We start from the raw sequence: 24,983 nt of genomic DNA, 5'->3' as shown, positions 1-24,983 counted from the left end.
ATCCCTTTGAAATAGTAACAAAATGGAGAATATTCTATATTACTGTAATTTGCTAAGATTACAGATTTAACTTACAATTAATTTTCAGTTCAAGGCTTGAGTGACCAGGAAAAGTGTCTGAGAACAAATAGTTGCCTAAACTTCTTTGGATGATTTGACCTTACCCACAATATTGAAGAACTGAGAGTTTTTTCCACACTTACTAAACATACAAATAAGAGACATTTTCTCAATTTCTCCATCTGAGCATGACACCATTCAGCCAGAAGCCCATCCCTGTGAATCAGCATCAAGGGGCTAAAAGTTGTATAACCAAGGGTCAGAAATTCTCAAGTATTTGCCATTAGGTTATTGTCCCTTGAAGAGAGACTTAAAATTAGAAAAAAGGCACAGTCTGTCCAGTAGAAGAAAACAAAACAGAGCATTAGAAGGAGGACACTTTGAGCAGCTCTCAGCTCTGGGGGAGTTCTGTAGAGAAGCTTGGATTTGAGAAGGTAGAGAACATGCTGGTGATGCTTGTGGAGAAGAAATACCATGTAGCCACTGGCCCCTCCCATGGCACCCTGAAACACTGCATCTCTCAGGACCATGAGAGGAAGAAAAATCCATTTTATTTCCTGACTTTCTAGAATAAAATAGCAATGGTTGTCACTATTCTTCAGCTGTGATATATTCAGACCTGTACTTGTGATGGAATGGATTAAGTTCATACTTATCAAAGCACTGAGCATCCAAAAGAATGACAAGAATGGAAGAATGTGCCATGCAGACTTTGGCCTGAGGGTCCTCTACCCAGATGCTCTGGGACTGATGATAATGGCCTGGACCAGAGTGAGGAGGCTGCTGATGCAGATGGACAGGCCACAGGCCAACTGCTCCAGGTAAACAATGATCTCACAGCTTATATTATCTAGGAAGTTTCTCAAATCAAAAGCTGCTATTGCCTTTGGCAGTCCTTTTGTAAGAAGAATTATGATGTTTGTAAAAGCCAAGTGAATGAGAATAAGGTATATAGGTGTCTTCTCAGGGTTTCCCCATCAACTGAACATATAATTTATAAAAACAGACATGTTACCCAGAATTCCAACCACATTCATGGAGGGCAAATCCATTTTGTTTATAAACTTTAAAACAATTTTTACTTCCTAGGTAGAAAACCATGTATGCACGATGGAAAGACCTTTTCCAGAAAGCAAAAGTAACGCTAGACATGGTTCTGAACAGCACATCTGCATAATAGCATTTTCTGCTGCTCAAGAGGCAGTGGTTGACATATGTAATGTTGCAGGTGAGGTCCCTGAATCTCCCCAATTTTCTGCAGACTCTGAGTTATTGTGTGTGCACTGAGAGGTGAGTTTTTTTAACCTTTATTCAAAAATTTTAATGGAGATATGTTTTATATTTACATTTGACTTGTTCAAGTGAATGCATATGTGTGTATTGTGTATATGTGTGTGTGTGTGTCTGCCTGTCTGTCTGTGTACCTAAATTATTCTTGTTAACAGCCAGAATAGGTGACTTGCACTCTAGGTTCTTCCAACCAAGTTATCTCCCTCAGTTTCCTACTGTATTTTATCACATTGGCTATCCAATCCCCAAAGTTTCAGGCCTCTTTCTCATTTTCATTTTGACCAGGTGTAACAATTTCTAGATTTTCATTTTGCTAAAAAGCTTTATAATTCCAATTTCTACATCTTATTTAAATTTTTATACTGACCATTCTGTGATTTTACTCTATATAAATTTTCACTAGTTACTTTTTAAACATATTCCTGAGTGTCAAGGCAAATTGAATAACTTTTCTGGCTAGGACCCTGCACATAAGTCAGAATCATGAAAAATATGCTGAAGAATTCATACAACCCCTGGTTGCAGCCAGGGTGTATGTCTAGCAGAACCCTGTGGTGCTTCTAGGAGAGGGGGGTAGCATAGAGTTGTGATCCCAGTGAGTGACTTCAGGGCATCTGTGACTCCAGGGAGTGACTTCAGGGCATCTAAGGGAGCAAGGAACAGCTCTGGACCAGGGGACAGTAACAAGGTGAAGAGAATTGGACTAATGAGATGTCATAAACTGCAAGGAGATGAGTGAAATTTTGAGTTATGAGTGCCCAGTGCCAGCTACAGGCAACACAGTAATTTAGACCTTATTGCTGTGAACAGGGATTCCAACATCTAAGGGGTCATGCTTGCATTTGCTTCTGTGCAGCCTTTTGAACAGCATTTGTGATACTTGACTCTGAACCTGCTTTTCCTCTAATCTGTTTGTCAGGCTGGCTGCTTTGTTCTCCATCTGTCCCAGGTGCATCCAGAACTTAGACCTCTGCAGGATGTTATCCTTCATGTTCAGGAGCTCCACTCTCATTTCTTAGGGATTTATTGTAATCTTTGGACACCTTTTCTAAAATAAGAGGAGTCCAGATGCTTCAGTGGTTCCATGGTTTTGTGTGTTCTCAATATTTAGAGTGCATCTGTACCCTGCTCTCCTTACTGCTAAGCTCACAGGATTATTTAAATGTGTATGTCCTATATGACCTTGGTTTTATTTACAGCTTTGGGTCCAGGTGGCCTCCTCACTCTGGAAATGTGAGTCATTGCTTTTCAACTGCTCCTCTGACAAAAAAGTTTCAGTGCTTCCTAGGAATCATAATACCATCTTAAATATCTGCACATAATGAAATATGCTACAAATATTAATACCAAGCCTATCAGCATTCATTAACATATTTAGCATAAAAATTAAGTGTTCACTCAGTGATTGGACTCTGTAAAAATGTCTGCTAGCAATTCACTCCAGATTCTGATGGAAATTATTAACATTGTTCTGTTTGTTTAACGCTTGCTTTCCTGGGGATTCCTACTTTTTTAGTCCTCTCTTCTCCTTTCCAAACTTCAAATCATATTTGAGAGAAGATTCTGAAATTTGAATATGTTAACTGAAGTCAACTGACATAGGAGGGAGAGGTGACTCATCTTCCACATTATCTTGGGAACTGCTATAGGAAATTAATTTAAAAGACAGGATGGACTTCTGTTGATGGACTTCTGTTTAAATGGGTGGATGATCCTTATTTGGGTCTAACCTTTAGGAAGCTGAGGTAGGATACAATCATCCACCCTGGCTTTCTAAAAATGAAGCAAGCAAGCTAACAAAACTAAATGCTTACTGCCTTTTACTACTTAGTGCTGGCATAAAGTTAGGATAAACTGCTTCAGGATGTAATAATTCACAGCCTGGATCCTCACAGCAGGAATTCTCAAGACTGTAATGGCAACTGCAACTCTTAGTGGTTTACAGTTCTTCATTCCAGCCATACATACAATGTGTATAGTTGAGATGAGTGTGTAGGACGTCATGTGATAGAATGGATAGATTTCAAGGATGGATACAGAAGAAAAACCTTCACATTGGGAGTTATAAAGTTATTGTAAAAGAAAACATGCACCAATATTTGAAGACTGGAAATGTGCAAAAGTGAAAAGTATAAACTTTGTAAATACATGTGACACTGTTGAAGTCACAGTGCTGTCAATTCTGGAACTAAACAGTGATTTTGGTTTGTTTTTGTTTTGGCATGTTATTTTTGAGACAGAGACTCCCTATGTAAACCCTTGTAAAACAGTTATGGCCTCAGTCTTTCCACTGCTGATGTTGCAGGAGTGTTTCATTAATGTCTCAAGTTGTTGATAGACATCTGAAAATCTCAGCTATGCCGTGGAGAGTTTTATTAAAGTTGAAGTCTTTCTCTGACAAAATCATGGAGGAATTGAGAGGCTCTGGAGCCTCTATCTCACTGATTCCTTAAAAGCATAAGAAGGTAACCTCAGATAAAAATCCCTCCCCCTCCCAAGTTCTGTTCTGACTCCAGCTAGAGAATGGATAGCAATGACTCAGCATTTCTGTCTTGTTTCTGTATCTCTAGGAACTCATCTCTAATCTTTCTGGAGCTAAGGACCAGCCTTGTCAGGGTCAGAAGGAAAGTGGAGGACACAAGGCTCACAGAGCCTCTCAATTCCTCCTTGATTTTATCAGAGAGAAACTTCAACTTTAATAAAACTCTCCATGGCACAGCTGAGGGGGTGACTATTTACCTCCATGTGCTCACCTGGACCTCTGTGGTGCACTCAGGCTCTGGGGCACCTATGGGAAGGTGACACTTGCCAGGTCATGTTTGTAGTGCCTGGATCTGTGGGGCTCTTGGCTGCCATCAAACTTCAGGTTTCATGTTTTTACAGTGTCAGGAGGAAGGCAGGCCACTGCAGAGCTTCAGTCCCTGAAGCACAGCTTCCCACTTTTGCACAGTCACGACATCTGTTTTGCTCAGAAGTTATTTCCAGTTTAATTATGGTTTATTTTGAGAGGAAGGATATGAGGTGAGAAAATGGACAATTTACCAAGTGTCTGTGTACTGAGTTTCCCACATTTCCTGACTTGTTTTCACTGTCTCAGAGTTCCAAGCTGTGTCCTGCTGGGGACCAGCTACTGACACACAGGCCTTGCTTTCTTCCCTCATAACCCTCATTAAAGAGCAACAAAATAACTGATGCTCAGCACTCAGGGATTCTGCTTCCTGAGCAAACCCCAGATATGCATAAGGACAAGTTTAGCATCCCTTGTCTACTGGTGTCTGTAGGTATTGAAAGTCTTTGCTATAACTGACTGCTTATTTTTAACACTGAATACATTAAATCTCATATGGGACTTGAAATACCATGCCTTTCCAACTTTGGTCTTATTCTACAAACAATCCTTACTTATTATAAAATTTCAACAACACTTCTAAAACTTATGTCTCCTTCCATATATTTTTCATTCATGTGCCGAGGAAGCCCTGTGTATCTTGGATGCAAACTAATGTAAATAAAAGTAGGAGTAGAGCTGAGGTTAGAAATGAAAAGCCAGGGTCTTCTGCAAGAGTTAAAAGTGGATTTTACTCCTGACTCACTTCTCCAGTCCTTCCAGCAGTAGCTTAAAGAAGGTCACATGATAATGTCATTGACTGGAAGGTGACATTATCCATGGCAGGAAGTTAGAGGTAATTACTAACAATGTTCATATTACTCTTATGACAATGTACCCATGAAACTTAGCCCAGAGACAGAAGGAGAGATACTGCGAGGGATTTCCAGTAGGGTTCAAGTTTGCCAGGTACCCTTCTAGATGAACTTCTACTTTCTCTTGAGCTTTGTTGTACTCAGGAGAACATACCTGTTGTGTGTAGTTTTAAAAACATGCTATCGCCTTAACCCAGGAGCTGTGTTCACCTTCCCAACCCTCCCAGCTCAGCTTTGTTCCTTTGGGCTTAGCTCTGAGCACTGACCTGACTTTTCTTTCCTATTTGCCTTTTCTCCTTGAGGGGTCATATTACCAAGACACTACTGTGAGATCCTTGAACCTAAAAGACACACCCTCTGCTACTTTACTTTTAGAACTTGCCTCTATGCACAATTGTTGGGCGCAGACACCTCCTGCCTGGAAATGTATGCCCTTATCAATTTATTGTCTCTGTCTCTCCCTCTGCTCTAATCTTAGTGACTTGCATGAGCTAGCGCATGCCAACAGCACCCCCCCCCCCACACACACACACAACACGTGCCAGAGGCTGCAGACCCTAGCTGCCCAGAGGACTTACATGACTGCTCTTTCTCCTCATTCCAAAGCATGGCATAAATGCTTTACTTCCTTTTCCTCTTGGGACCCAGAAGTCCCACCTGTACCTTCCCTCTAGCAACTGCGTCCCCACCCCCACCTTCTTTATTGACAACTCAAGAACCAATTATGGAACAAAACCTCAGCATAGAACCTCCACTTACACATACCAGAAACACAGATTTCTGTTGTTATAGAAAGATGCATAAAAAACTGATAAATATATTTAGAAGGAAAATACAGTGTCAATACTGTCTATTTAATTCTTTTTCTTATATACATTATCTTAATCCATACATTAAAGTGCAATAAATTATCCACATTCACATTTTATTATGGAGATAATTATTTCTCCTGTAAGTGGTTTTGAAAAAGAGATAAACTAGAAGAAATTTGAGCCAGAGATATTGGATTAAAATTTCACCTCTGTACTTTCTATTTGTGTGTACATGTGTGTGTGTGTGTGTGTGTGTGTGTGTGCATGTGTTTTTCTGACTGTATCTAGTGTACATGTGGTGCTGGGATTAATGCAGAATCTTGCACATGTTAAATGCAGAATTATATATATCTCAATCTCCAAATCATTTAAAAAATCTTTTTAAAGATTTATTTATGTCATGTGTGTGTCTTTGAGGGTGACCACATGTCTTGTTGCATGTGGAAGTCAAAGGATAGTTTTCAGCAGTCAGCTCTCCTTCTACTATGTGGGTCACAGGGATTAAACTCAGGTCCTCAGGCTTGGCAGCAGGTGCCTTTACCCCCAGAGCCATCTTGCTGACCCTCATGTCTCTCCTTATACTTAAAGGATTATTGAAAATTATGTCAGAAACTCCAAGTTGAGGCCAGCTTGATCTACAAAATGAGTTCCAGGACAGCAAGTGCTACCAAGAAAACACTGACTCAGAAAAAAAAAAAGGAAAGAAACAAAAGAAAAGAAATAGATATCAGAGGAAAATAGTCCTTGTTAGATCAGAAAATATAATTTCTAAAATTTCTATCTATCTTGACATATATAATGTACAACTTAGTTTCTCTGCACCTGGATTCCCCTGTTCAATAGAGGGTATAGAGATCCCTGCTTCCTCACAAGCTCTCATTTCTATTCGGGTTCTTTCATGTGTCAACTGGACATCTGTTTGGAGACACCATCAATCAGGACAAAGAGGGAGAACAGTCATTCATCTTTCAAGGAAACCCAGTGTTACTTCTCTTCAAGAACAAAAGAATAATGTCATCACATCAAATCTCATGCACACACATTTATTTACATAATTTTGCATCCAGGTTAGGAAGTTGCCTCCTAGGCACTAGAATGAAAATTGTCTGGAACGACCCCAGTTGGGCACATATAAGTTTCAGAAGTGGCCTCAATTTATTTTAGAGTAAGTAAGCATTGATTGTGGAATAAGGCCAAGGTTGAGAAGGCACTGATAATTCAAGTGCTGCATGGCATTTAGTGTGCAACAATGAAGTAATAAAAAGACCTTTACTACTGAAGTACACAGGTAAACAAGGAACACAAAACCTAAGTTTGGAATTTCCTCAGGAATCAGAACCCCAGGGTGCTGAGCATCATCTATTCTATTCCTAACAAGGGATCTAAGAAAGAGAAGCACTTGGTTTGTATGTGAGAGAAGTTGGTGCTGTACCAGGGAAAGAGGCTGGCACATTGGGAAGGTGAAAATAAGTAAGGAAATTGGGGAAACTCAGTACACAGAAACTTGGTTAGTTGTTCATTTTCTTACCTCACATTCTTCTTCTCAAAATAATTAAACTCTAATTAAGCTGGAAATAACTTGTGAGCAAAACAGATGTAGTAATTGTTTTAGAGAGGGCAGCTGTACTTCAGGGACTGAGGGCCTGCAGTGGCCTTCCTTCTCCTTGACACTGTGACAACATGAAACCTGAAGTCTGCAGTACCTGATGGCAGCCAAGAGCCCCACAGATCCAAACAGTACAAATATGACCTGGCAAGTGTCACCTTCCCAGAGCTGCTCCAGAGCCTGTCTGCACCACAGAAGTCCAGGTGAGTACATGGAGGTAAGATCTTAGATGCCCTCAGCTGTGTCATGGAGAGATTCACTAAAGCTGAAGTCTCGCTCTGATCAAGACAGGGAGTATTTGAGAGGCTCTGTGAGAGACTTGGGTCCTCCACATTCCTTCTGACCTTTACAAGGCTCATTCATGGGTTTAGAAAGATCACAAGATATAGGAATGGGACTGAAATGCTGAGGCATGGCCATACATCCTCAGGCAGAGTCAGGACAGAACTCTAGGTATGTCTTTGAGGTTATCGCCTTACCTTTTAAAAGGATTCAGTAAGACAGAGAAGATTTTCAGTTGTCTATCAAGCCCTGGAGATAACCATAATACACCCCAGTAAGGTCAGCACAAGAGACTGTGAGAAGATCATTGCTCAAGGGTAGCTTAGTTAACATAGGGAAACTCTGTCTCGAAAATAATGGCAAAAGAAAAGAAAAACCCTTGTGATTAGTTTGCCAGTGTTGTGATTTCTACACTGTCACAGGTCTTTGTAAGGTTGTACTTTTCAGTTTTGATGCATTTCCATTTTTGAAATACAGGCATGTTTCTTTTTATAATAACATAACTCCTAAGTCCATGGTTTTCCTTTTATACCTGTCCTCTCAATTATATCACATAATATTATACACATTTACCTTAACGATAGTCATTGTATGCCTGGTAGATAGAGAGAAGTATAATTCACTAACTGTAATAGTTACTATCACCATCTTGAGAACATTGCTATAAAGGATCCAGGCTATAAACTAGTACACCCTGAAAAAGTTCATCTTAATTTTATCCTAGTACTAAGCAGCAAATAGCAATACCTTTCTGTATTGTTTGTTTACTTGCTTGCTTGCTTTTAGAAAAACTCCATGAAAGGTTATAGCCTGCCTAAGGCTTTTGGGGACTCACTCTGTTTATGGTATCATCCATTTATCTAAACATAAGTGTATCCTGACTTTTAAATTAATTTTCTATCGCATTTCTCAAGATAACGTGGAAGATGATTCATCTCTCCTGTCTCTGACAATCCAGTTCAGTAGAAAGGAATCATGTATTGGAATATCAGAATCTCCTCTCAAATACAATTTAAAGTTTGGAAAGGGAAAAAGAGTACTAGAAAATGGGTAATTCCCAGGAAAGCAAGCATTAAATGAGCAGGAGAATGTTAACATTTTCTGTGAGAAGTTAGGATGAATTATTAGAGGGATTTTTAACAGAGTCTACTCTCTTACTAAACACTAAATAACAATTATGTTCATAAATGCTGATGTACTTGGTATTGATACATAAAACAGATTTCATTATGTGCAGATATCTAGGATGGCATTGGGATATCTAGGATGCACCAACACAACTGATAATTACCTCTTTGACAGAGGAGCAATTGAAATGCAATTTAAAGTCATGGACCCAAATATAGCATTATGAGAGTCACACTTTAGATCACCAAGACAGACATAAAAGCAATCCTGTGGAATCTACAGAAAGCAAAACAGGGAACAGAGGCATTCCAAGTACTCAGGAAACATAGGAACCCATAAAGACTATGAAATATCCAGTTTTCTCTTATTTTAGAATAGGTGTCCAAAGGTTAACATAAACTAAGTGATGATAATGGAGCTCCTGAACATGAAGAATAACATCCCAAAGAAGTTTACACCCTGGAGTCAGCTCAGATTCATATAGAATGAAGCAGCCTGCCTGACGCACAGATTGGAAAAGAAACAGGAGGAGAAGTGGGTTGTAAAGCAAACTGACATAACTACTGCTCACAAGGCTCCACAGAGGCAAATGCCACCATGACCTCTCAGATGGGAGAGTCACTGCTCACAACTGTGTGCCCCAAACTAGTGTGCTACATGCAGCCATATTGAGAAACCTTTACTCATAAATTACACTCATCAAATGGCAGCAGCTCACACCTCATGAATCCCCCTCTCCCATTCCCCTCATCAGCCCCAGTTGGTGCATGGCTGCTCCATGCTTCCTTAGGTGCCCTGAGGTGATTCCTTGGGGTCACAGATACCCTGAATCTGTGAGCAAAACAGATATAGTAATTGTTTTAGAGAGGGCAGCTGTACTTCAGGGACTGAGGGCCTGCAGTGGCCTTCCTTCCCATTGACACTGTAACAACATGAAACCTGAAGTCTGCAGTACCTGATGGCAGGTACTGCCACTGGGATCACAGCTCTATGCTAACTATCATCCTAGAGTACCACAGGGTTCTTCTTACCTCCACTCCAGGTGTAATCTGGTAGTTACATAAATTTTTCAACGTTTCTTTTGAGGATTCAGGGCTAACTATATGGCTTTATTTGGAAACGTTAAGCTATTTGACTTGACATTGAGGACTAACTTTAAAATGGGCAGTGACTGGTATATAAAGTGGATAATTAAAATTAATAATAACAATTTCAAAAATTATTTAACATGTAAAAATAATTAGTGAATATTTATATAGAGTGAAATCATAGAATGGTCTGTATATAAACTTTTAAAACATAAGATTTAGAAATTGGGGTTTGAGAGATGGCCTACTAATTAAAAGCACTGATTGTTCTTCCAGAGGTCCGTAGTTCATGTCCCATCTTTGAAATGGTAGCTCAGTACAATCTATAATGGGATCAGAAGCCCCCTTTTGTCATTCAGACATATGCATAAAAGCAGAGCACTCATATACATAAATAAATAAATCTAAAGAAAAGACGTAGAAGTTGAAATTTTGAGGCAAATGTAAATCTAGAAGTTGTTATTCTAATAAAGATGCAAGAAGAAAGAAATATCCAACAAGAGGAGGCACTGTGAAACGTATTACTAAGTCTGACAGATGTTACAGGTGTTGAGCAGCAGGGTTTCCCAGTGTCTGTGTGTGATGTGGGGAAGGAGGACAGGGTCAGCATGAGCTTTGGGAATTGCATAGGGAAATATGATGAAATACAAGGAAAAAGAGAGGAAGAAATTTTGGATGGGGAAATTTGGAGGTCAGTTCAACTATGCTAACAGTTAACAAGGACAATGCATACACACACACAGACACACAGAAACACAAACGCATACACACTCACATTTGAACAAGTCATTTTGCTAGTGTAGAGTTAAAAAATAAAAATCTTCTTTAAAAGTTTAGATTTGAATAGCCATCACCAAACTCACTTGTCAGAGCACACACAGCATCCCAGAGTCCACAGGGAAAGGAGGAGTTTCAGGGACCTCATCTGCAACATTACATGTGTCCATGGCTGCTTCATGAGTTCCACAAAATGCTATTATGCAAAATGTGTTTTTCAGATCCATGTCTGGGATTACTAATACTTTCTTGAAAAAGTGTTTGCATCCCCGAAACAAGTTTTTCTACGTAGGAAGTAAAAATGGTTTTGCAGTTTATTAAGGAAACAATTTTTCTCTTCATGACTATGGTTGGCATTCTGGGGAACATGTCTGTTTCTGTGAATTATATGTTCAGTTGGTGGGGAAGCCCTGAGAAGAAACCCATATACCTTATTCTCACTCACTTGTCTTTTACAAACATTGTACTTCTGCTTGCAAAAGGATTGCAAAAGACAATAACAGTTTTTGGTTTAAGAAACTTCCTGGATGACATAGGCTGTAAGATCATTGTTTACCTGGACAGAGTGGCCCGAGGCCTCTCCATCTGCACCAGCAGTCTCCTCACTGTGGTCCAGGCCATCATCATCAGTCCCAGAGCATCTGGGTGGAGCAGACTAAGGCCAAAGTCTGCATGGCACATCCTTCCATTCTTCTCATTCTTTTGGATACTCAATGGTTTAATAAGTATGAACCTAATCCATTCCATCACAAGTACAGGTCTGAATATGTCACAGCTTAGCAACAGCAACAACTATTGCTATTTTATGCCAGAAAGTCGAGAAATAAAATGGATTGTTCTCCCTCTCATGGTTCTGAGAGATGCAGTTTTTCAGGGTGCCATGGGAGGAGCCAGTGGCCACATGATATTTCTCCTCCACAAACATCACCAGCATGTCCTCTACCTTCAGAACTCCAAGCTTCTCTACAGAACTCCTCCTGAGCTGAAAGCTGCTCAAAGTGTCCTCCTTTTGATGCTCTGTTTTCTTTTCTTCTACTGGACTGATTGTGCTCTTTCCTTGTTTTTAAGTTTGTCACTGGGAGACAGTTCCTTGATGATAAATATTCAAAAGTTTTTGACCCTTGGTTATGCAATCTTTAGTCCCTTTGTGCTGATTCACAGGGATGGGCTTATGCCTGTATGTTGGCATCCTCATTGAAGAGAAGCTAAAAATATTTCTCTCCTTTATTTGTTTAATTAGTATGAAAGAACTCTCAGTTTTCCATTATTGTGGGTAAGCCAAAATCCCACAAGCAGTGTAAGCTTGTGTTTATTCTAAAACAATCTTTCTGGTGACTCAAGCCTTTTACTGAGTGTAATCTTAATAAATTATAATGATATAGAAATTTCATTGTTTATATTGCTACCGTTATAAAAACACTTTATATTTTAAACTTTTCAATATTTGTTTTCACTTGTTGTGTATCAACAGTTTGCATACATGTATGTCTGTGTAGCACATTCATGCCTGGAGCCTGCATCTGCTGGAGAAGATCATCAAATGACTGTGACTGACGGGCATTAAACACACGGCTCTGAAAAACAATGATTGTTAAAAATTGTGCCCGTGCTCTTCCTAAGAACAGCCATTACCCTTAAGTGCTAAGCTTTCTTTTCAGCACCAAGAAAGTAGCTTTAGTGAGGAGTTTTAAATCTGGTTTTATTACTAACATGACTGGAAGCATGCAGGTGAATTTGGTAGATCTTATCAAATTTCATAGTGATCAAATCATGTTTGTCCAATCCTTATCTTGTATCTGACCTTGTCATTGCTAAATATTACTACTATGTGGCTATTTTAGGCTACTTCATCAAGTCTGTAAGTATCAATCCCCAGAATATATTTTACTAGATTGTGAAAGAATGACATATACTGTACATTAAGTCAATAGGAACCCAATGCAGTTATCACAGAACTTCAATGCCCTGAAATATGTTATTGCTGTTACATTCATGAAGGTTCTCTGTAGGAATAAAGACTGCAGATAAGGGATAAACTCGATAGCAAATACACAGTAAAGTTTCATTTTATATCTAACTATAGTTTCTGTTTTGATTTTAAAATGTGGAATTTCCTTTTATAACTGACTGAAGTAGACCAAGGCTTGGCTGCACCTGCTCATTGTTAATGCCCAGGTTGAGCTCCACAGCACCATCCAACTCTTTATCATCAAAGAGGTGCAAAAGGATCTGATTCTGATGATGATGATGATGCTTACATGTGCCAGAAAGAAAGCAAAGATAAAGATTAATGATGTCATTGATATGAGAGAAAATGTTCATCTACCATTGGAGACTCAGAAGATAAGTGTGCATCTACACACTGTGATCCAAAGGCCATTTGGGACCTAGTGTCCTCTCCCTTTCTGGCCTGGGTAAAAAGAGCAGCACTGGTGATAGTGGATCCAGTGCACTGCTACATAGGACTCTTCATTGTCTGAGAAGCAGTGGTTTGGGAGGAGTTGTTGACATTATATTAGAAGTGATTCTCTTACCCTATACTCTGGCATTGCTCATCTATTTATTAAAATTACACTTTATGGATGAGCAGGACTGTTTAACAGTGTATTCCAGCACTTGAGAGGCAGAGGCAAGAGGACTGCAACTTTGAAGCTAGTCAGATCCTACTTGTGAGATTTTGTGTTTTGTGTTTGTTTAAAGGGAAAGATAATAAAATAGCCATGTCTCCTTATAGATAAATAAAACTTCCCTAATTTACTGAAACAGATGCTTATCAAGACCTAAGATTCATAGAGAACAAGAAAATAAATTAAGTACACATTAAAGTAGACAAAATACCAAATGTTCAGATCATAGAAAAGTTAATGAAAGTTGCAAGACAGAAAGACAAAGTTACTTACAAAAACTTATCCAACCAAATAACTGATTTCTCTATGGAGACTTCTATCAGAAAGACTCAAATTAGTGCTATGCAAGTTTTGAAAGAACATAGCTTTCAATCCAGACAACTATACCCAAGCAAACTGTCAATCATAATTTAGTGAGGAAGGAATGCTTTCCATATTAAAAACCAATTCAATTAATTTTTAGCACTAAACCAGCAGAGAATCTGGAAGGAGTCCTTAAGACTAATGGGAAGATTAAATACACTCAAGAGATCCAGAATATTTTATTAAAAGAAGTGTAATGAACCACTGCAAATCAACTAACTGCAGAAATAAGTGCACATTTTTCAATAATAATGATGATTATTTACAGCCCCAATAAAGAGACACAGACTAATAGGTTAGATTAGAACAGTATACATCTTTTTATAGCCTCACAAAACACACCTTGCTATTGGCTATATATCACTTTAGTATAACAGGATGGAAACGTGTTAGAAGAAAATGGATTCAAGAAGCAAGCAGGCACAAGTGTTTTCATATCTGACATTATAGGCTTCAAAACCAAAACTACTCAGAAGAGCTAATTTGAAAGGCACTGCATTCTCATTAAGTGGAATATTGACCAAGAGGATAGTTCATTTGTAAACATTCATGGGCTTAATGTAGGTACCCAAGTTTGTGAAAGAAACTTAAAATCACATATTGGTCATCACAGAGTGACAGTGGATGACTTATTACCACTCTCTCTGTCATCCAGATAAATCTGGAGACTAATAAAGCCATAAACCTAATGGACTTAAGAAATGTTTATAAACCATTCCATCCAACATTAAAGAATGTACTTTCTTCTCAGAAGCACATGGAACTTTCTCCAAAACTACACATTATGACAAAAAGCAACTCTCAACAGATTTTTAGGAGCATTGGATTAAAGCTAGATAGCAATAACAACAGCAGGCATAGAAGTAAGTATACCAACACATGGAAACTGGACAAATCACTATTGAATGGAATGTGGGTTAAGACAGAAACCAAGAATGAGAAAAGAAACATTTTAGAATTGAATGAAAATAAAAATATAACATACCCAAACCTATAGAATCCAATGTAGGTGACTTTTGGGGGTATCAGAATGTGTTTTGTTTTTATTGAAAATAGAATTCTTCTCTCATACACTGCATACAGTACAACATCACAGTATTTCCTCCCTCCTCTCTTCCCGGCTGCCCCCTCCTGAAACCTCCCTTTACCTCAGATCAACTTCACCTCCATTTTCACACAGTCTTGCCTATAGGACACTCTCAGGAATGCATTTTCTCAGTTGAGGTTACTCTTCCCCATGAATCCAGCATTGCTCTAGCAAATGTCCTGCTTATCTTTCTGTGGAAAGAAGGTCATGTGGGTTTTTTAAGTTTGGTGAGCTTCCCTAGGCTTGTGAGTCTCCTTGATCCATCCAGGAGGGAATAATTAAACCTGAAGGAAACAGTTATGCAGCAATGCCCCATGTTGCAATCTGGTGGTGTGAGGTACTTTCATAGAAGTTTTTGCAGAAGTGGTGGCTAGGTTGTGAGTTGAAGTCTCCTCTGGATTATAGCATCCTTTGAAAAAGAAATTTATCCCTTGTACTTCCTGGGACCATCATTAATGGTCTTTAATGCACTTGAAATTGTATTATTAATTCACTTATTCTTATAAGGTTCCCTAGCACTTTAGAAACAGCACCATTAATGACCAGAGGAGACCCCTCTGCTGTTAAGAGTTAGCTGCTCTCACTGGTCAGCTCCACTCTGTCCTGTAAGCTGAACCCAGATGAATGAGGTCCCCTGACATCTTCCTTTAGCATTTTCCCAATGCACATTGTTGCTGGGGAGCATGTGGGCCATACTATAGAAGCATGCTTTACACATTCAATGAATTGAGATAACATTCTCTTTATGTGAACCAGCAGCAGGTATTTAAGAATGCTTTATAGACCCATCTTCAACCCCAATCCACTCCTCACCCCCATCCCTGGACCTGTGGCCTGGGGCCAAGGTGGAAGACACCTAAGTGACACTATGATGGACAAATATGTGATGAATATATTTGACAGAGTACAATGTGGGGAGATGGGAGAGAAAGAGAAACGGAGGAGAACAGTTTGTGCACTGAGAGAGGAGGAACTAGCAACGTGAAGATGCTGAAGAAAAGGCCTATAATGAGGAGCCTGTGCAGTCACCTGGGGATATGATGATTTTTCTGTTTGTGCTGCAGCTGAGGGCCATGTCCGGTAGTTGGAATCTTTTTGATGCCATGGTGTCTGAGAGACATTTAGTAACTCATTTTCTGTGCTTTTGCCTGGGCCATTGGTCCAGGGGCAATTCTGCTCCCTGATAAACTGCTCTCAGTGGTTTGCACTGCCATCTGGGGTCATGGTGACATCCACACCCAGGCTGCCTCCAAGGGTTATGACCACAGGATCTCTATGACTCTGGACAAATACAGGAAAACTGAGAGGAGTCATCTGTGAGGTTCCAGTATTGATGGTATAGCAGACGCCAGAGGTCTTGAGCCAGACCTATGACGCGTTGTTATGAACATTTGGAAGTTAAGATATTTTGGCAAAGGGGTTTACACACCACAGCTCCCAGTACCACTACAATGAACGAATGTGAGATAGAGAGGCAGGAGAGACTGCCGAGCAGAGTGGTATAAGTGAGACAGATCTGGAGATGCTAGGGCAATGACAGGAGAAAAGGCCACAGGCGATAAAGGAACAGGTAACATCCAAAGGTGTTGGGGAAAATTTTAATTTTAACTGATTATTTTCCTTTGGGGGGTGAGGTTACAAGGGGTTGAGGATATAGAATGGTGGGAAATTAGTAGGCTTTGATGCATCATGTGAAACTCCAAATCAATCAATGAAAATTATGTTAAGAATCATTTTCTAGGCTCTTTCTTCTTCACATGCTTGCCTTGTGGGTCTAAGCAACTGTTAGATCTTTGGACTTCTATTCAAAACCATTACTGACCATTGTTGGGTTGTTGGACTACAGACTTACGGCCACCAGGAGCTGATCCTGTGCCACAGCGATCCATATCCCAAAAGCATTGGAAGAGAACTGACCTCCCAGGAATGCAGACACACCTATGAGCACAGGTAAGAACACTACTTCTGCTCAAATTCTTGGCCCAAGAGCGACCCACCCAGAGCCACCAGGACACAGGAACCAAGGAACAGCTGGGGAAAGGATCCTTCTGGTTTCCATCTGCACCCAGAACTGATCCTGGGCCACAACTCTCCATAACCAATTTCTCCAGGGAGAATTGGTCTCTCAGGAGAGAGACACATGCTTGCAGAAGAGATAATCCACAGTCAGAAACATCAAGACTAGCTAACACCAGAAATAACTAGATGGCGAGAGGCAAGGGCAAGAACATAAGAAACAGAAACCAAGGATACTTGGAATCATCAGAACCCAGTTTTCCCAACACAACTAGCCCAGGATACCCAAACACTCCAGAAAAACAAGACTCTGATTTAAGGGCACATCTCCTGATGATAGAGGACCTTAAAAGGACATAAATAACTTCTATAAAGACATACAGATGTGCACAGGTAAACAGGTAGAAGCCCTTAAATAGGAAACACAAAAATCTCTTAAAGAATTATAGTAAAACACAACCAAACAGGTGAAGGAGTTGAACAAAAGCATCCAGGATCTAAAAATGGAAATAGAAACAATAAAGAAATCACAAAGGGAGACAAGTCTGGAGATAGAAATCCTAGGGAAGAGATCAGGAGTCATAGATTTAAACATCTCCAACAGAATACAAGAGATATAAGAGAGAATCTCAGGTTCAGAGGATACCTAGGGAAGAGATCAGGAGTCATAGATTTAAACATCTCCAACAGAATACAAGAGATATAAGAGAGAATCTCAGGTTCAGAGGATACCATAGAAAACATTGACACAACACTCAAAGAAATTGCTCCCAACCAAAAATATTCAGGAAATCCAGGACACAATGAGAAGACCAAATCTAAGTATAATAGGTATATAAGAGAGTGAAGATTCCCAACTTAAAGGGCCTGTAATTATCTTCAACAAAATTATAGAAGAAAACTTCCCTAACCTAAATAAAGAGATGACCATAAACATACAAAAGGCCCACAGAACTCCAAATAGATTGGACCAGAAATGAAATTTCTTAGGTCACATAATAATCAAAACACCAGATGCAAAAAAAGAAAGACTATTAAAAGCAGAAAGGGAGAAAGTCAAGTAACATATAAAGGTAGGCATATCAGAATTACATCAGACTTCTCACCAGAGGCTATGAAAGCTTTAAGATCCTGGGCAGATTTCAGACAGATCCGCAAAGAAAAACAAATGCCAGCCTAGGCTACTATACCCAACAAAAACTCTCAAATACCATACACGGTGAAACAAAGATATTCCATGACAAAAAACAAATTTACAGAATATCTTTCCACAAATCCAGCCCTATAAGATAATAGGTGGCAAACACTAATGCAAAAAGGCAGCTATACCTAGAAAAAGCAAGGAAGTAATCTTCTTTCAACAAACCGAAAGGACCATAACCACAAAACATAAAAATAACATCAAAAATAACAGGAAGCATCAATCCCTATTCCTTAATATTTCTTAACATCAATAGACCCAATTCCCCAGTAAAAAGACAGAGACATACTGCATACATGCTGCATACAGAATATGCACCTCAGTGTCAAAGACAGAATCTACATCAGAGTAAAGGGCTGGAAAACAATTTTCCAAGCAAATGGTCCCAAGAAACAAGCTGGACTAGCCATTCTAATATGAAATAAAATCAACTTTCAACCAAAAATTTTCAAAAAGGATAATGTGGACACTTCATTCTCATCAAAGTTAAAATCTACCAAGAATAACTCATTTCGGAACATCTATGCTCCAAATGCAAGGGCACCAAAGTTTATAAAAGAAACTTTACTAAAGTTCAAAGCACACATTACACTTCACACAAAAAAAGTGGTAGAATTCAACACCACACACTCATCAATATACAGATCACAGAAACACAGACTAAACAGAAACACAGTGAAATTAACAGAAGTTATCAACCAAATGGTTTTAACAGATATCTATAAAACATTTCATCTTAAAACAAAAGACTATACCTTCTACTCAGCACCTCATGGTACCTTCTCCAAAAAGGACCATATAATCAGCCATAAAACAGGCCTCAACAGATATAAGACGATTGAAATATTTCCATGCATTATATCAGATCACCATATACAAGGGTTTAACTTCAATAGAAACAAAAATAACAGAAAGCCCACATACACCTTGAAGCTGAACAATGCCCTACTCAATTATAATTTGGTTAAGGAAGAACAAAAGAAGAAAATTAAAGACATTTTAGAATTTAATGGAAATGAAGGCACAGAATACCCAAATGTATGGGACACAATGAAAGCAATGCTAGGATGAAAACTCAGCTCTGAGTGCCTCCAAAAAAACAAACAAACAAACAAACAAAAAACAAAAATCAAAACAAAACAAAAAAAACCTGAAGAGAGCATACACACAGTTTAACAGCACACCTTAAAGCTCTAGAACAAAAAGAAATAAATACCCCCAAGAGGAGTAGATGGCAGGAAATAATCAAACTTAGGGTTGAAATCAACCAAGTAGAAACAAATAAGATCTATACAAAGAATCAACAAAAGCAGGAGCTGGTTCTTTGATAAAATCAACAGGATAGATAAACCCTTAGCCAGACTAATCAGAGGTCACAGAGACAGTATCCAAATTAATAAAATTGGAAATGAAGTGGGTGATGTAACAACAGAAACTGTGGAAATTAAAAAAGATTATCAGATTCTACTACCTTCAAAGATTTAATACCAATACTCTTCAAACTATTCCACAAAATAGAAACAGAAGAAACACTACCCAGTTCATTCTATGAAGTATTTCCCTTGCAGACAGAATGGTTTCTGTCTAATCAGAAACTTGTCACAATTTTCTTTCATAGAGGAATTCATAAGTATTTTTTCTACTTCTATTTGTTTAATGTTCTAAATAGATTTTTAAATTGTGGTTTAATGCACATTACTTTTAGCTTCAGAAGACATCAAGTATATTTAAGAGGTATTTAACTATTATAAATTATTTTGATGACTTAAAAATGTCAATGCTGAGTTGTATATTTTAAAATAAATCTTATTATTTACTAAAAAAAATAAATAGAATCATTTTTAAAAAGTACCTATCAGTATTACTATTTGTCCCTGTGTCAGTTTTTCACTCAATTTTTGTGATAATAAACTTTGTTCTTATTCTAAGTTGGGAAAGACAAAGAAAGAAAAGTGAAAAGAAAAGTGACTCAAAACGAGAAAGGCAACAGTGGTGTTCTTTAAAAGGCCACAGTGGTTCATGTACTTAATCCCAGCTATCTCAGGAGGCAGAGGTAGATGGATCTCTGATTTCCAGTCCATGTTGTTTTACATAATGAGTATCTACAGATACACAGAATAAGCCTGTCTCAATAATAATGATGACAATGATGATGCTTAGGAGTACCAGAAAGAAACAAAAGATAAAGATTAAAGGTCCCATTGATGTGAGAGGAAATGTTCAGATACTATCAGAGACTGCAGAGAATAAGTGTGTGGGCACGTGTGCACACACACACACACACACACATCATGGTACAAAGGTCTTTTGGGGTCATGTGCCCTGGGGCCAGTGCACTGCTACATAGGACTCTTCATTATAGACATTATAAATTAGCCAAACCTCCCACCCTGCCATTACAATTAATCTCTGAAATAATGAGCACTGCCATGTACAGCATTTTCCTGTTGTAAGTCTCAAACATCAAGTACTTTTGTACAATGATGCTTTAGAAAAGGAAATCTGGGGGAAAGACCCAACAATTTCTCATTTTGATAAGATTTGCCAAATGATTCCTGTACCTTAATACTTGTAAAAACAGATTTCTAGATGGACAATTAAATCACTTCATGAGGGCAGAGTGGAGAATGAGGTGTCCCTGTCACTTTAGGAGACAGTGAAGTTTAGTTCTCCTCAGAGCTTCAGTTTACCAGCATTGTTGTCTGAAAGGCAGTCATCTGCTATGCTACTGGGATGAGATTTGGTTTCAAAGAGAACTCAGAGATCTTTCAAACAGATGTGTTAGGAAAGTGACAAATGAGATTTATCAAAGTCTTCATCTCCCAGAGTGCATGGCAACATTCACCCTGATGTCCAGATCAGTGAATCAGCACAAGAGGCCTGAGAATTGCATGACCAAGGGTCAGAAATATTCAAATGTTTAGCATCAAGGAATTGTTTGCAAAGGAGAAACTTTGTATGCAAAAAATCCAATCTATCCATACAAGAAAAGAAAACAAACCAGGAGGAGGGCAGCAAGCAGCTCTCAGCTCAGGGGGAATTCTATAGAGAAGCTTGGAGGTAGAGGACATGTTGGTAGTACTTGTGGAGAAGAAATATTACATAGCCATTGCTCCCTCCATGGTTCTCTGCAACAGTGTCTCGTAGGATGATGAGACTGAGGAAAGTCTGTTTGACCTTCTGGCTCTCTTTAGAGAGTAGCTGTACTGAGCAATCTTACTCAGCATGACATTTTCATGCTGATTTCCTGGTGGAATGAGAGGCTTTTGAAACCTACAAGCCCACCCCTGGTGACCAGTTCCTCCAACAAGGCCAAAGCTCCTAATTTATGGTAAATTTGTGCACTCACCTCAACTCAGATGGAACAATTTCTTTGCACAATTTTTAACCTAACGTGGGTGAAGAGATATTTTTTTAATGTTATCCTGGGAATAGTGAAATGACAGGGAAAATTTGAAGATGAAAGCTGGCAAGCTCTATATACCCACAGCTTCATATTTCTGATTATATGAGGACCCAGCCACTAGCAGGATTCACAAATGGAGGTAGTTCTTTGAGAACCTAACCTGAAGCTAGAAAGAGGTTGAAGCATGCCTAAAACCCCAGATTTTCTCACCCTGAGAACAATTTTCATCTCATGGGTCAGATGGTAGGTACCCATGTGCTCAGGCATGAGCACTTCAAGTTTCCCAATAGCATACAGCAGCACAGACTTTCCAATTCCATCTAATCTAATGAGGCTATAATGCTGGTCTGAGTTTAATTGTAGTTTGTTTTCACTGAGCAGCTCTTGACCATATAAGATGAGTGAGAGGTTGATAATGTGGATGTTGGTATTGTTGGGGTGTGAGGCCATGATGCCCATGACAGATCGAGAAGCAGCTTTCTTCATCTCAAATCCTCTAGCTCCTTGGTCACCAAATCCAGTTCTCTATTGCCTGTGGTCTCTCTGCCATTGGTCTCCTTATTTTTTTCTCCTCTGCCACCTGAGGTTCTATGACAGAATCACCATTTTCTTCATGTTTCTTACTGGGCTGCAATGGAGCTTTGGCAGCTTCCTTCTTCTTGGCTGCCTTCTTCCTGGCCAGGTCAGAGGGCATGGTGATGAGACACAGTGGTAGTTACCCTTCTTTAAGGCGTGGGGCCTCTCCCCTTGGCCTCTTGAGCCTACCTTTGTAAACAAGAGACAGAATAGCTCTATACAAAGAAAACCTCATTAAACCTAATTTTTTAAAACACATGTATTGGACTGACCAGGTAGCTGCATTTGTGCTTGCTGTTGTCTAACTAATAAAGTTACAGCTAGCCATTAACACCATCAGAAATCTGAGAAGGATAAATTTGGACAAGGATCATAGTCCAAAAGGCCTCTGTACCCATTAAAATGATGGAGACTTACCTAGGTGGTTACCCTAGGTTCCCCCAGAGTGGTCTTTGACACAGGAGAGCATTAAGACTTCTGTCATCACCCAAGGCTTTATTAGCTCTAGCTGCCAGACCCAGAAGATCTGAGAGACTTTCTGTGGATGAAGAACTTGAAAGACTGGCCTATATTCATAAGGCAAAGAGGGGCAGACAATTCTCCAGTGTCCTACTTGTTCATATTTGGGCAGGGTTCTTGTGTTTACATTTAAGTTTACATTTTGTCAAGACTTTAAAAGTAATTAAAAGATATATTGAAGAGCTGCTAACAGGATAACAACCAAAAAATAAAAGCACAACCTCAAATGTGAGGAAAGGGTATGGGAAAGGGTTTTATTTTAAGGTAAAAAACACAAGTAGAGGTCAAGTCTATACATAAACAAGCAATAATTGTCTGTGCTGCTAGTATAAGTGGATAAAGCAACTCAAAACAATATTTGGGTCTCTGCATAAAAGTTACAGAAACAAAAGAAGCAGTTTAGTCATATCATAAGATGTAGAAGGTCATGTCGTACATTTCTGTATTGGGGGGTAAGTGAGTAAAGCCAGCTGAAAACTTATCATTCAGGGACTGGAGTCAGATACATATTGCTAGTGGGTAATAACATGCATGTCCAGCATAAATTAGAGTTTCTTTAGCAATCACAACCACATGCCAATGACTTTCATGTTGTGGAATTCATATACAGTATATATTCTTACCAGTTCTTCAGGGCTTGGAACCCTGTAATGCCAAGCACTTGGTTTATTCAGTGAATTTGCTTTTTTCGCTGGTCAAGTCCTCTTTGTGAGAGACATTTCAGATAAAGTATGCTTCCTGGCATTCCTCTTCACTTGCTCATTGGTTTAGAACAGCCTCTTGCACATAGCGAGTGCTTTGCAAATAAGTAGTGGAGTCAGTGATCATGAAAGAGCAGTAGAAGAAATACAAAGGCAGGAGAAGTTTGTGGGTCCTTATAAGCATAAAATCTAGCATGAAGAACAATAAAATTATAATTGTGGGTGGGTGCATGTCTTCTTGCATTACCCTATGAGGGATACAGCAAGATAAATTACATGTTACAATCAGTGCAATAGTGGGATAGTGAGCATCCCTGCTCACTTCCTAGAGCCTGTACCATTCTTCAGTTACCTAGCATGAGCTACATGGAATGAAAAATCTATTTTCTTAATCAATATAATGTTATGATACATTAGCACAGCAAGGCAAAGCCATTTTGGTGTATATAGCACTAGATCATATAGACGTGATGTGAAAAGAATTTTATTATTTCTCAGGAGACACTGCAGATCTTAGCAATATGGACATCCCAGATAATCAGGATAAAGGGGCTAAGACCAGCATAGCTAAGTACTAACAATGCTTTCATATTTGGTATTGTGATATCATTTTTCACTGTAGAACCTATATATAAGGAGAAAATGAAATCTGCCCAATAAAAGAAAAGGAAACATGCCATGAGAGTGAGAACCCTCTGAGTAGCTCTGATTTCTGGCCTAGAATTATTTGCAGACCTGGAACTGTGAAGATAGAGGACACGGACATGATGTTTGTATAGATGTAGAGCCATTGACCCACTGCTCCATCCCATGAGACTCTGGAAAATGACATCACGAAGAGCCATGAAAGAGAGAAACAGCCACTTAACTGTGTGCTTGGATGGTAGCATATAGCAATATCCAGTAAACATCCCAATTTCAGACCTATTCATGCTACTGCCTGCTGTGATATAGTGCAGCAAATTGGAGCTTATGAGGGAATTAAAGATCCAAAAGAGGAAGAGAAAGGCAAGAACATGCAGTTTGAGTTTTCTCCACAGTGTAGTCCTGGGACTGATGGTGACAGCCTGGACCATGCTGAGGAGACAGGTGGTGCAGATGGAGAGGCCACGAGCAACCCTTTCTAGATAAACTATAGTTTTACAACCAACATCACTTAGGAAGTTTCTGATGTAAAAAATTGTGGCTATGTTTCTGACTCCTATACAGTAAATAATGATTGTGTTTACAAAAGCCAAGTGGATGAAAATCACATCTATATTTTTGTTCTCAGAACCCATAATGAAAGTATATACATGTCTCACAAATAATATGATGTTTCCTAAAACTCCAAATCCAGTAAGTGAAATGAAAATTATTCCCTGGAAGAGATCACTCCAAATTATCTTCATGGTTAAAACTAGGAAAAACTTGAGAAGGCTAAGGAAATAAACATGATATAGTTAATGCCTGTGCATTTTCTGTTTTCTTTAATGAAATGTAGAGTGTATTATGTAAATACAGAATTCTTTGCTACAGATGCCTAATTTTGCTCTTGGACCTTCTGTTCTTGGTTCTACTCACATGGAGACAATGATAATGATGATGATGACAATTGGACATGAGCACCATGCTGATGCCTCTCAGCCTTCACAGAACGCAGTTCTTTATGTCCTTCATCTCTAAATTTTTTTCTATGGGAAACTCGAACAATGGACTCCATCATTCAGTTTCCAAGCCATGATACGTATGCATCGCCTTAG

The 24,983-nt window shown here is 39.0% G+C and overlaps 2 protein-coding genes and 1 pseudogene across 2 annotated transcripts; 1 reads left to right on the top strand and 2 right to left on the bottom strand.

The window, feature by feature from the left end:
* Positions 1-229: 229 nt before the first annotated feature.
* Positions 230-2,341, bottom strand: LOC110308471 (annotated as a pseudogene).
* Positions 2,342-11,046: 8,705 nt separating this feature from the next.
* Positions 11,047-11,943, top strand: LOC110308281 (putative vomeronasal receptor-like protein 4). Its single transcript, XM_021180731.1, has one exon. It carries the CDS (start codon positions 11,047-11,049, stop codon positions 11,941-11,943), a length of 897 nt encoding a protein of 298 aa, XP_021036390.1.
* An 11,714-nt stretch (positions 11,944-23,657) lies between these two features.
* On the bottom strand, positions 23,658-24,703 carry LOC110308557 (putative vomeronasal receptor-like protein 4). Its single transcript, XM_021180988.1, has one exon. It carries the CDS (start codon positions 24,630-24,632, stop codon positions 23,736-23,738), a length of 897 nt encoding a protein of 298 aa, XP_021036647.1. The 5' UTR covers positions 24,633-24,703; the 3' UTR covers positions 23,658-23,735.
* Positions 24,704-24,983: the final 280 nt, after the last annotated feature.

The sequence above is a fragment of the Mus caroli genome, chromosome 13 (assembly GCF_900094665.2).
Source record: "Mus caroli chromosome 13, CAROLI_EIJ_v1.1, whole genome shotgun sequence".
Taxonomy (NCBI): domain Eukaryota; kingdom Metazoa; phylum Chordata; class Mammalia; order Rodentia; family Muridae; genus Mus; species Mus caroli.
The sequence above is the reverse complement of the archived record's forward strand: the minus strand, read 5'-3'. Positions and strand labels throughout refer to the sequence as shown.